Source organism: Folsomia candida, unplaced genomic scaffold (assembly GCF_002217175.1).
Source record: "Folsomia candida strain VU population unplaced genomic scaffold, ASM221717v1 Fcan01_Sc029, whole genome shotgun sequence".
Taxonomy (NCBI): Eukaryota; Metazoa; Arthropoda; class Collembola; order Entomobryomorpha; family Isotomidae; genus Folsomia; species Folsomia candida.
In genome coordinates, this window is record NW_019091221.1 from 926,330 (window position 1) to 941,127 (window position 14,798).

At 37.1% G+C, this 14,798-nt stretch overlaps 3 protein-coding genes and 1 long non-coding RNA gene across 5 annotated transcripts; 3 read left to right on the forward strand and 1 right to left on the reverse strand.

The window, feature by feature from the left end:
* The first annotated feature begins 1,410 nt into the window (after positions 1-1,410).
* On the forward strand, positions 1,411-3,718 carry LOC110860080. The gene is made up of 2 exons (XM_022109145.2): positions 1,411-1,545; positions 3,261-3,718. Exons 1-2 carry the CDS (start codon positions 1,473-1,475, stop codon positions 3,605-3,607), a joined length of 420 nt encoding a protein of 139 aa, XP_021964837.1. The 5' UTR covers positions 1,411-1,472; the 3' UTR covers positions 3,608-3,718.
* Positions 3,719-6,429: 2,711 nt separating this feature from the next.
* LOC118439015 lies at positions 6,430-7,725 on the forward strand. Of its 2 annotated transcripts, XR_004837192.1 has the most exons (3): positions 6,430-6,506; positions 6,574-6,941; positions 7,582-7,725. It is a non-coding gene; the product is annotated as an uncharacterized LOC118439015 (long non-coding RNA). The 2 variants fall into 2 exon arrangements; XR_004837191.1 differs by having other exon boundaries at positions 6,574-7,725.
* A 694-nt stretch (positions 7,726-8,419) lies between these two features.
* Positions 8,420-9,697, reverse strand: LOC110860146. Its single transcript, XM_022109206.2, has 4 exons — positions 9,549-9,697; positions 9,304-9,484; positions 9,047-9,240; positions 8,420-8,975 (listed from the first exon to the last, which is right to left on the reverse strand). The coding sequence occupies exons 1-4, from the start codon at positions 9,601-9,603 to the stop codon at positions 8,509-8,511; spliced, it is 897 nt and encodes a 298-aa protein (XP_021964898.1). The 5' UTR covers positions 9,604-9,697; the 3' UTR covers positions 8,420-8,508.
* Positions 9,698-10,374: 677 nt separating this feature from the next.
* Positions 10,375-11,349, forward strand: LOC110860147. Its single transcript, XM_022109207.2, has 3 exons — positions 10,375-10,529; positions 10,609-10,653; positions 10,765-11,349. Exons 1-3 carry the CDS (start codon positions 10,487-10,489, stop codon positions 11,238-11,240), a joined length of 564 nt encoding a protein of 187 aa, XP_021964899.1. The 5' UTR covers positions 10,375-10,486; the 3' UTR covers positions 11,241-11,349.
* The last annotated feature ends 3,449 nt before the right edge of the window (positions 11,350-14,798 follow it).

Sequence of the window (14,798 nt, forward strand, 5' to 3'; positions counted from 1 at the left end):
CAAGCGAGGTCAATCTCAGCATGTGTTCTGAAGTGGGAATAAATTTAATACAAAATTCTGAAAAAATTCCAGCGCACAATGATGAATATAGGTTTGATGAACTAGTAAAAACATTTGTGTAAATAAATATGCGTCCGTCATGATAATCAGTATATATTTAAAACATTGTGTATATATCATATTTAAAATAATTCGATTAAATGGTGTTCAGGCAATTTGTAAAACAAAGTGAGATTCACAAATATGCAAGTAGAGGTGTTATAAATAATTATCGCAGCGATTTGTGTGACACCGAAAACTGAATGTGCTAAAAAATCGTTTAATTTTAGAGCTAGATGTTTCTGGAATGAGGGTAATATTTACATGATATTTACATAATATCTACAGGCTGACAGTGCAAAATTGTATATTTTTAATTTTTAAGATCCTTAGATATGTCTAGTGTATATTTATCTAATTTTTTCCGGGACATTCCTCGAAGAATAAAGTGGTCACGAGCCCCTTTCTGATTCGCGAAAACACTTTTTTGACCGAGTTGCAAACTAATTTTTATACTTCCACTAAATTTTGTAGTCATTTTTTAATTAAAAGAAATAATCAAATTCTGTTTTCAGTTTTAGAAAGCTTATCAAATTTGCTACTTTTTGTGTTTTTTTATTTATCCAAAATTAGTTGTTAATTGTTTTAAAAAATAGGGGAAATCTTAACACTATCTTTCACCGGACAATCCATAATTTGTGTGTAATATGAATGTATTCATGTATCATATTAGAATGTTGTAAAATTGCCGGACTCCAAACCGTGTTATTATTATCTCGACCTATGAGCGAATAAAATTATTTGGTATACAAACTAATCCACGTCGTAAAACTTGAGGTGTGAGATGGATAACATTTACGATGGCATATTAAAGTCCAGGGGCACGTAAATTATCACCTGGGTAAAGTTTAATAATCTGCATAAAAATACTGACATTGACGTATTTATAAAAATAAGAGACCAAAGTTGCAACCTATCATAAATGCATTATTACATTACCAATTTACTTATTTACCCAAGTAAGGATTACGAGATGATCGCAATTACATGCTTAAAGTAAATATTGTTTTGGTTGGTGCAATCAGCAAGTTTTGTGGGCAGGCTGATCCTTTAAATATCTGGGTTGTAAAATGTAGATGGAAGAGGATTTCGGAGAATTTAAATATGTATATCGGTTGGAATGTAGAAATATATGGATTAAATTGCAATTATGTCAGGACTATTTATTTCAAAGGCCGTGTGCGCAGTCAAATCCAGATTTTAAAACAATTGTGATATAGGGGTTTAAAGTATAATCGGAGACGGCTTAACGTCACACGAATTATGGAACCTGAGGGAAGATCAGATCGGTATAAAAGAGTGAGATGGATACGAGCAAACTTCAGTCTGCCTTTTGAAAACTAAAGCGTCCAAGTTTTAAAAGAAAAGTCAAAATGAAGGGTTTCGCCATTTTTGCACTCTGCATTGTTGCCGCGTCGGCTGGCGTCGTTACACACGAAGGATGCGGTAAGATTTGAAAACATTGTATGCTCTTGTATCACGCAAGGTTCACAACCATGCTTTTGTCGACTGGAAATAATTTTTCACTATGCGTGTAATATACGTTAAGACTTTTGGTAATTACTTGACACCATTGACAATGCGATGGTGTGAAGTGTAACCCTCCGATTTGGCTGAAATTTTAAAATTAGGTGGTCCAAGCCAATACAACTAACGTTTCTTCAGGGAGTTTGTGCGATGGTGAGAGTTACTCAAAATATTTGAGGTCAAAGTTCAAAAAACGGCCGACTTTTTTCAGGCGGAGTGAGAAAACTCCACTTCCATTCTCTTCCCCTCGCTTTGATTTTCACTCCGAAAAATAATTCATTTCAACAATTTTAAATTTAATTTTTTATAGAAAAATATTAATTATTCATTCCACATGTGACTATATGATTATTTTCATAAAAGTCCACAAAACAGTACGATAAACTGCACCAGCTGAATTTGATGAATGTGGGATTGCCACAATTCAGGTCGCAACTAATATTTTTTTCTCTAAATCAAACTTCGCTTACATTTTTAAACTCGGGCCTTTCGTCATCACCCCATGATCCGCTTGAGTACCAGCAATATCGAATCACAGGAGCATTTAAAATATTAATATATAATTGGATATTAGAATAACCAACGCTTTCGAAATGGAAAGCAAGTTAAGTTATTCCATGTTTATTTGCCGTTGGCGAATTTATAAATTAACTTTTATGTAAATTTGTACTAGAAATAAGTAAAAATCTCACTTATTTAATTATAAATTAAATTAAGTATGTATAATGCGTATTAATTGCTCTTTAAGCTATAATTAATAATGTTTATTTTTTATTATTTTGCATCAAAGCTTGTGCTTGAGCATGAAGGCGTATGCATGAGCGAGACGCCTGAATAAAATCAAAGCGAGGGGAAGAGAATGGAAGTGGAGTTTTCTCACTCCGCCTGAAAAAAGTCGGCCGTTTTTTGAACTTTGACCTCAAATATTTTGAGTAACTCTCACCATCGCACAAACTCCCTGAAGAAACGTTAGTTGTATTGGCTTGGACCACCTAATTTTTAAATTTCAGCCAAATCGGAGGGTTACACTTCACACCATCGCATTGTGAGTAATATTGCGCTGCATTTTGGTGAAGAATTATTACACTCTAAGAAACCCGCCAAGTAAGTTATTACCAGGCGGAGTATCTATGTGACTCAACCGTACGGTAATTAATTTATTATTCAGTGGCAGAAAATTAGTTATCAACTGGTAATATTTTCAAATTTCGTGACCAAAGCTAATACCAGTTTGGTTACAAAATGTGTACCACTTGATAATAAATTAATTACCATGCGGTAGAGTCACATATGTAGATACTCGCCTGGTAATAACTTAGGATTAGTTACCAGGTTTCTTGGAGTGTACCAACATGATGGAAATTTATTACCACCTCGTTGCTATGCCTTATTATAAGTGTTTCAGGGTCATACATGGTTCGAATTCGGTAATAACTATCCCCAAAATATTTATAGTCGGGTGTAATGTTTTGGTATAATATATACATACATACAGATTTTTGTATGTATGGTGTTTTTCGTATTTGCGCCTTGAATCATTTAATATACCCTTCTGTGTAAAAATGTACACATAATACTCATGTAAAATCTCGGGAACGATGTTGTCACTAAATTGTCTTTTTAGAATCGCGTAGGTGGGGCCGGGCAGGTGAGCCAAGTTCGAATTAGCGATTGCGAAGGAGCCGTGGCCGAAATGAGGCAAGGCGTCGAATACTCCGTGGAGGCGGACGTTATTCCTGCCGCCGCCTCAGCCGGGCTGCATCTCAAGGTCACCGTGATCTTCATGGGCAACACGATCCCCATCATTGACGCCGTCGTACCCAACTCGGCCGTCCAACCGGGAACTCTGTACACGTTGCAGTGGTCCATCACCCCTGGCGCCATCCCGGTCGGTAACACGGTTCCCGTCACGTCCGAAATCTCCGATGCGGCGTCCGCTACCGTCCTAATGTGCGCTAGGATCACGGCCAGAATTATTTAAATTTATAATTTTAACGGCATATACTAAAAACTAGTAAATTTATCAGATGTAAAATTGGTTTACTCGATTTGAATAAAATAAGTATGTCGAACTTGGTAAAATCATGGCTTAGGAGATAGTCGCCAGTTATTTATTAATTTCTGGATAATTATGTATGTATACACTTTCGAGCAAAATTACTAGAATCAAAGAAGCTATACCTTGCGGGGTGATGACGCTCCTTTCAAATAAAATTTTAGCTCCATCATGACAGGGTTAAGGTATTTCCGTAATTTTTAGCATTACATTTGAATAAATGAATGAACTTATTTATTCCCTTTTTGGGGCCACTTGGGCCCACAAAGGAGCGTATAATAATAAAGATAAGAAAGGTATATAATAATAAAGATAAGACTGCGTGGAGTGTACTGGAGAGGGATAGTTGTGCAGAAGAGAGTGGAGTGCATGTTTAAAAGGTAAAATTAATTAATGATTAACTACTTGCGGATAATCCGATATTGGGAGAAGATAGACGAGTAGAAAGATTGGAAAGCTGCTATTGTTATGGCACTTATGGTTGGTCATTTAGTATCACATATAGCCGGATTCCAAGGACTCACAATCGTGTTGGCGTTTCTGCTTGTGGCAATTGCAAGATGGAATTACTCCATTGACATCTCTCCTGTTCAGATCGTAAATACCTTTCTGGATTTCTAAGACAAAATTATAAAAGGTAAGCGTCATGAAGAAGTACAGCTAACAATTTGGGTGGTGCATGTGGCCAACATGCTGAATAAACAGATATAACTCGTTCCAATCAGCTTACCATAAACTTGCAGAATGAAATGATTTTAATGAGGTTATTCTAGAATTATTCGAATTCTTAACACTGTGATACAGTTATCTGTTGATAACACAATTCCTGTAAAATTGATTTTCTTTTAGCGCCATTTTTACTTCTTCATTTGATTAATTTTACGACGCTTTCTAAATCTCGTAGCCGATATGACGTCTCGTAGCCGAACTTCTGTTGGTTACAATTGAATAATCATTCCTTCATAATTCCAGATCTACCAAGAATTGCAGTGTCCTTGCGAACCAAGGCAATCAAGATGTTTCTAGTCTGGTTAGAAGTTAGTGCTTTCTTATTCCAAATTATTGTATTCCTATTAGTGCAATTCCTTCCATGCACTCCGCCATTCATCCTCTCAATGCTAGCGGATTGTGGGCGCTCGGATGCAGAACCCGCATGTTTCCTAAACTACGTGGCCAGATTTGCGATCCAAATGTTTGAGACTTGGATGTCCTGTCATACAACGTACTCGGGAACTACTTGGATTTTATATGTGCTGTTTGTCGGAATTAATTTCCTCCTATGTTGTCTCAAACTTCTTAGCAGGTAATAACTAAATTAATTATACGAATAGTATGGCCACCTTGGCCACCTTCCTAAACATTCCTGGGAGGTATATATGTACATATATATAAAGAAATAATACCGAAATTCTTACAGTCTACTGACAATTCGATGGTATGAAGTGTAACTCTCCGATTTGGCTAAAATTTTAAAATATGTGGTCCAAGTCAATACAACCATCGTTTCTTGAGACAGTTTATGCGATGGTGGGAATTTGTCGAAATATTTGACGTCAAAGTTGAAAAATGTGATATTTTCCCCTTCGAGGGGAATGGGAGTGCACAGTGAGTTATGTTGCAAAAAATGCGAATCAATTATTTTAAGGTCTAAAATGGACCCATGTGGGTGGGGGAACATAAAAATATGGGTTATTGTGGTTTTTGAAAGGGGGTGTGGTTTTTGAAACGGGTGTGGTGTTTGGGGGGGTTTTTATGAAATTTCAAAAAAGTCTCAAATTCCCCCCAAAACCACACCCATTTTGAAGAGAATTTAATACTGATTAAAAAACGCTACCATACATGCCCCTAGCTCCTATAATTCTCACGGGAAAAAAATAAAACGTGGCGAAGAAACGGGATTTTTGTCCAAAACGACAATTTCGACAATTTCAAATGGCTGACAAATTTTTCAATCGAAAAAGTAGCAGCCAATGACCTATACTACCCATATGTGTGTGCGTAATGACGCAACGTTTGGCTTTCTAAGGGGTGGCCATTTTAGGAAATCATCATGCAAAGTTGGGCAAAATCAAGGTTGACGAAAATGAAAAATAATTCCAAGTTGCATGACATAAGGGGAAAAAAATTGCATTTTTACACGTTTCAGACAATTCTAAGACTTTTTCTCACTTTTCCCCTTTTCATGTAAACACTTACAAATTTGTTTTCAAGCCTTGCGGAAAGAATAGTTCCTGCCATCATATTCTGCCGTTCAGCAGAGTCCTCAAATGTGGCATTCAACCTGAGCCATAACCGGCCGAATTTTTTGCAGGAAGGCGATCAACAATTCAAAATTTTTATGGCAGTGGTCGTGTTGTCTGAATTAATTATTGCTAAGGTGTAATCCTTTTTTTAAATTTTCAATCCGAGAACAATCAGCCAATTGGAGCATGTGCTAATACAAATAAAAATAAATATTTTTAGGTTAAACTAAGGTTGCTAATTAAGCCAATTAATTAGCTAATTAATTATAATATTGACCAATGAGTTGCTGATTTCTAGTGATTTTCTAATTAACTACAAATTAAAATTAGCTTCGGTGGTACTAGTTAAGATTGATTATTGATTAGTAATTAATAATTAGTTTAAACATGCAATTTAATTAGATAATTAATTAGACTGACTAATTAATTAGAAAGCCCTGGTTTCCAGTTAACTTTTTACCATTCATTTTTACCAGAAACTAATATAAATTTTCCGTTAATTTAGTCCAGCAACATTTTCCTCTCCGGGCGGATTACGACGTCACAAGCGGATTCACACCGAGGAAAAATTGATCTGCCAAGTAATTAAAGTCCTAAATATTTTATTTCATTCAATTTCATTCCCAATCTGATCGAAAAAATGTGCAGATTTGCGGAGCATCATTAACCAACCAGCGATATCTGGACGATCACATCTTCAACTGGCACACAAAACAGCGAAACTTTCCTTGCCCGAAATGTCCTAAAATATTTAAACTGGACAAATATTTGGAAAAGCACGTGAAAAAGAAGCACCCCCCGGGATCTAAGGAAACCAGTCGTGACTACGCATGCCCCCAGTGCGACAAAGGCTTCCCATCCAGTCTTTCGTTACAACGCCATACTCAAATAGTTCACGCTGACCCTGTAATTTGCCACAAGGCCGGGCGTGGGAAGGAATTTGCAAGAAAGACGGAGCTCCATCTACATTTGAAGAAAAATCATCGTTGTGAAACGAAAAAGAAATAACGCAATTGGTAAAAAGGCTTTGGTAGCAACGCAATTTTGACAATGTAAAATTTCCATCGATTTCACGGCCTTAAAAATGTTTATGTGTGTACACTCTAAGAAACCCGGTAACTAAGTTATTACCAGGTGCAGTATCTTTGTGACTCTACCGCACGGCAATTTATTTATTATAGAGTGGTCGAAAATTAGTTACAAACTGGTAATATTTTCAAATTTCGCGATCGGGGTTATTACCGGTTTGGTAACGAAATGACCACCACTCAATAATTAGTTAATTACCATGCGGTCGAGTTACATACATTGATAGTCCACCTGGTAAGAACTTAGGATTGGTTACCAGGTTTCTAGATTGTATGTGTTTGAAGAAATAGTGAAAGATAAAAATTTGAGTGTAATGAATATTCACTCGGAATAAAAATAACTAAAATTTGCCTAATGTTGAGTAAAAAGGAGGATGACAACAATTTGGTAAATTTTCTACAACCATTGGCCAATTTCACACAAGATTGGGCAAATTTTTCACAACGGTTGGATAAATTGTGTCCAATTGTTGTGTCATCCTCCTTTTTACTCAACCTTGAGCAAATTTTAGTTATTTTTCTTCAGAATGTTTACTTGATGTTAACTTACGTATGCTTGTCTGTACAGGGATAGGAAATCCCAGGATTATTTTAATCCGATTACTTTGAATGTAATCCGTAATCCAGTAATCTACGAAAAATATCCTGTTCTATTATTTTAGTATCGTTATGACTAATCGTAAGATACATAAATAAATTTCATAATTCCATATTTGTATTTTGATACTAATTATACCAGCACCTATGCAAAACTTATGAAAACCGATATATTAAAAGTTTGGAAATATTGTTGAACGACAAAGAAAAAATTATATTTTCGTTTGGGAACATTAATCACTACCATGCAGAATAAACCGTGGTACCAAGATAACAAAATTAAGCACATCGTACATAAGTAAAGTCTATTTGCTATCTACATTATAATTTCGCAAAGTCTGTCCCGTTAAATTTTCTGTGACATTTCTGCATTCTGATTAGTCGCTCGCTTTCTGGCTCCACCAATCATGGAAGGGATAAGAATTTTGATTATGATTATGATTATGGTTATGGACAGTGTTTGAGTTGGACACGTTGTAAAACCACATTATTATTATCGGCAGAATATTACATTCAAACCACAATTAGCCTGCATTCAATTAATCGCATATCTAATGACTTACAAACACGAAATGAATCTCATTTATCTGTTTCCTGTAAATATATTTATATTTATTAAACCCATTACAGTCCTTCAATCTTCAACCCAACAAAGAATAATTGTAATTCCTTCCTTTCCGTAAATCTTCCGGCATACGTCTCTTAATTAATTCCCAATATTAAAAACGAGCATGGAATATGCAAACATAAAACTCGTAGTTTATAAATTTAACGTTCATCCAAAAATTGACACAGGAAAAAAACAGAAATCAGATAAGGAAGGGAAGTTTTTACTTTATTTCATCTCCAGAAATTTTATCAATGACAGAAAATTATGACATAATTATGTACCAGATGGTTAAGGACAAGGTACCGTGCAGTCGTTACCCGTCGTACAGAGGACACATTGTTCCCTCGTTTCATCAAACTGGGTGCCTTCTTCACAACAAAACTCGAAGGCCGGTGCCTTCCACGTTCCCCGGTCCAAGTTTGGGTCAGTATACAAGTATTTTCGAACATTTCCCTCAGGATCCGCTTTCACTTTACAGATTTCTTTGCAATTAGGATCCTCCCTGTAAGTCTCCCTAGTTTCGTTGCTCAGGCGGGCCCAAGGGCTGCAAACTCCACCAATATCGGCCGCGCTGTGGGAAGGTCTCCAGAAAAGTTTTTCATCCAATTTGATGGTCCCATTGACCTCGTTTTCATCACAACCTATCTTCTCCCACTTGTCGACAAGACAGACGAGATAGTGACCACAGTCGCCGCACTGTTTACAGTCCTCGATAGGGTTACAGTCATCGCCCTCGGTCACCGTCACGATCCCACCTGGAAATTACGAGGCCTTGTTAACCTTTCTTATGCAATTTAGGGTACAAACACCAATTCACGTAGCTCACCTGGCTTGACTAGTCCGCATGAGAGCAAACCACCCGGTGTCGTGGGTGGGGCCGAGGTAGTAGTGGTGGTGGTGACTGGGTCAGTAATAGCAGGTGGTGGAGTTGTTGCGTCAGTAGGCGCAAGGTCGCAGTCAACATTTTTCGGGTAGTCGCAATAAGAGTCTGCTTCGACAGGGCCAGAGTCACGGACATACCTTTGAGAATAATTTGCTGTTCGTGACAAATATTCAAATTTATTATTATATTTTTTTTACTACCAGAGTCGCCCACTTTGTCCCATTTGGCAAGGCATTTGGTAAGCAAGGAGGGCTGTGGTGCAGGCTATGTAGTGATCGCACGTCGTGGGGTCGGGATAGTTGCCCTGCGCCTCACAAGTATACCAGTCGATTAGTTTGCCGGACTTGGTATCCACCTCTTTCCCATTATTGGTAAAGTTGCCTGAAAAATTTACCATTTATTTAAAATAATAACTCAGTAAATAGACTTTGCATAATTCCCTTACCCTCCCTGGCAGCCACGACAACCGCGAAGGACAAAAGTGCGAAAAATTTCAGCATTTTTCTGTTCAATTTTCTATCAAGTTGGTGATCTGTGAAAGGAAAACTGCTTCTGTTCCAACTCCTGTGGCCCAGTTGCCTTAAATAGGTCTCACTAAACAGCACTGTCCATAAATTAATCACAATAAAACAAATCTTAAAGTATTAACTTATATTTTTTGCACGTCACTTTGACCAAGTTATTTCACGAGTTACATTTGCATGCGATCATCTCAAGTGGACGCTAATATTATTTTGAGCAATGGTGTTGCAAACAGAAGAATAACCAGGGGCTCGCTCCGGTAATCCTTGGATTTACCAAAGCATATGTATCTATGTAAGTTCTGTAATTTATTGGTCTGGATTAAAGTTGACCCTGACTTACAGACAAAAACAAGCGTGTGTGTTATTTTAAGGTATATCTTTCGTATGGGCAATACTAATGTGAACATACTTGCGTAAAATGGATTAAGTTACGTTATATGATGACCAATTTATGATAACTAATTTATGATACCTAATTTATTATAATCCGGTGATGTATATACATTAGCGGTAATTTGCAATTATTTATGTAAGTGTAAAAAAATTGTTTTAAAATTCGTCGTAAAATCTGCTAAGCCGCTAATCTCGAGCAATATAATAAATAAATGGGATTTGCTATTTCCAAATAAGAATTAGTTACGTGGGACGTAATCCAGGGAATGTGGGCGAAATTAATTACCGTAATCTCCCTAATAAACCGAAAAGTATAGGTATTTATTCAAGAGAGATTTTTACTGGAGTTTTTTCCTATTTAAACCCCGTAAGGCGGAATTGGACCTTCACTAAGCAGTCGAGATCGTCCGAGCCAAGTTGAACAACACCCCACCTTGAAAAGCAGAAATACACAAACCATCCAAAAATGTGGAAGATTGCATTTGTCGCTGCCCTTGTCGTCGTTGGGGGTAAATTTTAACAAAAATATATAATTTCCATATACATGAATAATAGTAGACTAATAAAATTATTTTGACGTTTTAAAAGCCGTCTTTGCAGCTGACGAGAAAAAATGCACTATCGTTTCAGAACGTAAGTTTATAGCGGCGTTTAACTCTGGCGCATTTAGAATATCCAGCAATGTTAGTAATTTTTTTTTGATTTTAAAATTCCCTAAAATTTGTTTCATTAAAATTTCCACAGTGGAAAACAAAACTGTGACTGTAGGCGATAAATGTAACTGGATTGAGGACTGCAAGCAATGCGGTGACTGTGACTGGTTTATCTACTGCAACAAAACAACCGATTTGTGGACCAAGGGTGATTGTGACGTAGAGGAAGAAGCCGACGGAAGCATCTTTCTGGACAAAAAGTTATTCTGGAAGCTTGGAAACGAAACCGACGTGGGGGGTCACTGCGCTCCATGGAAAAGTCTGAAACCCGACGAGGCAGCCGGTTACAGGGCGAATGGTGAAACGTGTAAAGAAATTTGTAAGGTCGAGGGAGACTCGAAAAATGCGAGACTATTCCATTACACGGAACCTGACATTGACAACAACATTTGGAGGGCTAATCCTGTTCCGCTGTGTTGCGAGGAGGGAACCCGCTTTGATGATAGCAAGAAGCAATGCGTCCTCTGCAGGGGGGCAGCAGACTGTAACGCGGACTGCCCATATTAATACTTACGGATATTTACAAATTCTCTAGTTTTTCCATAATTACGGGAGATTATTAAAATTTGTGTGACAATCATTTATGCGAAAATAAACACTTGTGAAAGAGATGAAACTATTAATGTAAATATGTCATTTCACGACAAACATCAACCCTATATCTTCCGTATCTCATTCATACCATAAGCTACCATACAAAGACAGTTGGATTTTCGCCAGGATGATTTCTAATATTCTGAGCATGATCCGCTAATAGCTAATCGTCGTCATATCCATTTGTGATATCGTCTAGCAAAATCTCCACATCTCCTGGGGGCATCAAGGTAAAACATCGCGCATCCATTGTAGATTATCTAATTTGTCACGTGATTTACTATTAAATAATTTGTGGCGCATTATTTCATACAATCAAAAGATCAAGGCGACGATGCAGGAATTATTATCGACGTAGTAATAATTATCAAAAATGTGAATACCCAAAAAATTGCAAAAATTTGTTGTTACTTTTATTCAGAGCTTAGAAATTTCAAATTTTGGACATTTTCCCTCGGAAAAACAACGCCGTCGGGTAAAAAACATTATGCACATACTCAATCATTTCTGTATGTCTTTCCATATATCTTTTAAACACCCTACATATAAAAGTGTTATGTATGTCGGTCTGTCTCTCTTCCTGTGTGAATGTGTAGGATATTAATAAGGTCACAGTTACCACCGATTACGTCAAAGCTAAAAAGAGAAAGCACTCGGTATAGGGAAAATTCGAAATTTAAGAAGAAAAATGTGGCAAAATCCACGTTTTACACTCTAAATAATTTGGAGACAAATCGTCACCCGACGCAGGTACTATACTGCTCTATTTTTGGGTAACGATTTAGGAGACGTTTTATCACCAGGGGGAGATAAGTCAGATAAAAATGTTCAATTTTTTTAATTACGACGTCACGTGTGTTTGATACACGAGTTTTTGGCTTGTCTCCTTCAGGTGATAAAACGTCTCGTAAATCGTTACCCAAAAATAGAGCAGTATAGTACCTCCGCGGGTGACGATTTGTTTCAAAATTATTTTCAGTGTGCCATCGAATTTTCCACAAAATACCGTAGAAATACTATTTTTTAAAGAAATTTTGGTGTCAGGGGAATTTAAAACATACACACATTTGTGCATTTCGTCGTAAGCGGTAAATAAAATGGTACACAAATGTGTGTACTTCGTCGTTAAGAGGTTAAGTATATTCATAAAGTTTTATTATGAAGCAATCTTGATATATTTTACACATGCAGAGAACATGATAAAAGTGGGGGAACAATAAGATTATTAACAATAGAAGTGTATTTTTTAAAATTTATTAATCTAAAGTATGATCTATTTTCTCTGAAAGGGAACCGCGCTCAGTGACCTGTTTATTTCCACCTGCTTGGTAGATATTTATAAAGTCTTTCGTAAATTGTAGCTACAAACCAGACATGTCAGTTTGTGTTTCGAAGAATTTAAATCATTCCTGGCTACCAATCCTCAAATTTGCGGTTTTCACTCGCATTTCGAAATGCCCTTGCTGATTCTTCGCCTTTAACGTTCGAATTTTTCCAGATTTTTGGCCTTGGAGCGAATGTTAGAGCACCTCATGTTCCACAAGGCCCAAATCTTTTCGATTTCTCGCTAATAGAGACGTTTGGAGGGTTTTCCATTTGAAGACCATTTGTCTCAATGTAAGCCGCGCTTGGAATTTTACAGGGAATTTAGATCGCATGTACAACTTCTGTTGATAATCGACACCCACTGGTTACCTGAATGAAAAAATGTGCTTTTAGAACTCTTTAAGGGATCTGGATCGACGTAAGTCTCGTCACAAATGATGATAATTTTTCATGAAGTTTTTCGACACTTTTTGAGCAACTTTTTTGCACTCTGCTTTTTTTGACCTGAACGTTGTTCCGAGACTTGGTTTGATTTTTTCTGCAATCCTCAGTTTACACACTCGATAGCTTCTGCCTTTTTTGGGGGTGGCTATTACTGGCCTCAAGTATTTTTAATTTCACTTTTGTCATTCTAATACGTCGAAATATAGAGACACATTGTCGTTTTGTGACGTGTTTCCGTTTTGAAGCACTAGTGCCATGTCTTGTTCGGGTGAAAACAAGCGAGGATTTTGTGGTTGTGAAAAACTCGATTCACTCGATCCAGGTTTTCACTTTCACAGCGATTTCTACTAAACTTCGTAAATCCCTACTAAATGCGCAGCATAGCTTCAACTTCTGCAGTCTAACTTAAGAGTGGACGTACCTTACTTGCAATGACTATAAACCAATTATTTGTCTATCCTTGTAGTTTTCTGCCTTCGTCTAGCCACCCACTGCAGCATCAAGTAAGTCCATGTTGCAATTAGTCACCATTTCACAACAAGTAATCCATGCCATACACTACTATAGATTTTAATTTCTACCGCTAACATTTCAGTAACTGAGATTAACACGGCTGCCAAGTATATATAAAAGATTGTTTGAATGTTCCCATCCATCGATATTCGTAGCACGTTCCACCCCCCTCGGCTTCACGAGCGTGTGTACCTTTCTCGTAATATTGGCCCTTCTCGGGGTCTCCGTGTCACTAGCGGAACTATAAATTTGGGGCCGGTAGGCACAGGTTCGTTGGGGGCCCCTGTCCCTGACTGATTTGGCGAGACTTATAAAAATAGGAAAATTTTGTGGTTTTTTCGCAACCATAATTTGATTCAGTGCAAGGTAATTGTGTGCTGTCTGGTTAAACGACAAGGGCTTAATTAAAATATCGTTTCAATAATATCACGATTTCAACAATTGAATGTAGAACTGTCAGATTACACTCACAATAGGAAGATTCAAGCGGTCTCGCTCCAATTTTGACGAAACCTTGCTAATTCGGAAAGCCTGGGTAAATAATTAAGCACGTGTTTCAGGATTTTTCATAATGCTGAACTGACGGAATCCATGAGCGAGAATTTCCGTTTTTATCCCGAATTTTTTCTTGGGAGGGGCAAAAATACAGATTCTCGCTTACAGAGTCCGTCATAAATAAGTGGTCATGAATCGTTTTTTCCGGTTTTAAATTTGCTCGCACACTTAAACTAGCGTTCTTTAGCCTTTTCATAAAGGAGCGTGTTTTCTGAATTTTTAATACATTTTCAGTCAAAATTAGGATTTCTAATAACGTAATAAATTTTGCAGTTTTTATGCTACAGGGGCACAGATCCTATTTGCACAGTGACAAAAACTGACCAAACTCATAGGCGGATAAGGTATTTTGTTCTTCGGCAATTTTACTCTTAAAAAGTAGTTGTTTGGGGTGAATTTGACGTTTGGTTGACAAAAATCGAAGAATCAAAAACAAATGCCGAAGAAATCGACATGGAAAGTCAAGCATCTCCTTCAAGGAAAATTGTCACGAAGGAAAATTGTCACGAAGGAAAATTGTCACGAAGGAAAATTGTCACGAAGGAAAATTGTAGAGAAGTTGAAGTTATCCGGATGCAGTGTTGCTAGTTCTTCAACATATCGTGAACTTAATTCCGCATTAGTTGGATCAAT

Coding starts and splice junctions, on each gene's coding strand:
- LOC110860146 (XM_022109206.2), bottom strand. CDS start 9,603: ATGCTGAAATTTTTCGCACTTTTGTCCTTCGCGGTTGTCGTGGCTGCC. Junction 9,241..9,303: donor GGACAAAGTGGGCGACTCTG/GTAGTAAAAAAA, acceptor TTATTCTCAAAG/GTATGTCCGTGACTCTGGCC. Junction 8,976..9,046: donor ATGCGGACTAGTCAAGCCAG/GTGAGCTACGTG, acceptor CGTAATTTCCAG/GTGGGATCGTGACGGTGACC.
- LOC110860147 (XM_022109207.2), top strand. CDS start 10,487: ATGTGGAAGATTGCATTTGTCGCTGCCCTTGTCGTCGTTGGGG. Junction 10,530..10,608: donor TGCCCTTGTCGTCGTTGGGG/GTAAATTTTAAC, acceptor ACGTTTTAAAAG/CCGTCTTTGCAGCTGACGAG. Junction 10,654..10,764: donor ATGCACTATCGTTTCAGAAC/GTAAGTTTATAG, acceptor AAATTTCCACAG/TGGAAAACAAAACTGTGACT.
- LOC110860080 (XM_022109145.2), top strand. CDS start 1,473: ATGAAGGGTTTCGCCATTTTTGCACTCTGCATTGTTGCCGCGTCGGCT. Junction 1,546..3,260: donor CGTTACACACGAAGGATGCG/GTAAGATTTGAA, acceptor AGAATCGCGTAG/GTGGGGCCGGGCAGGTGAGC.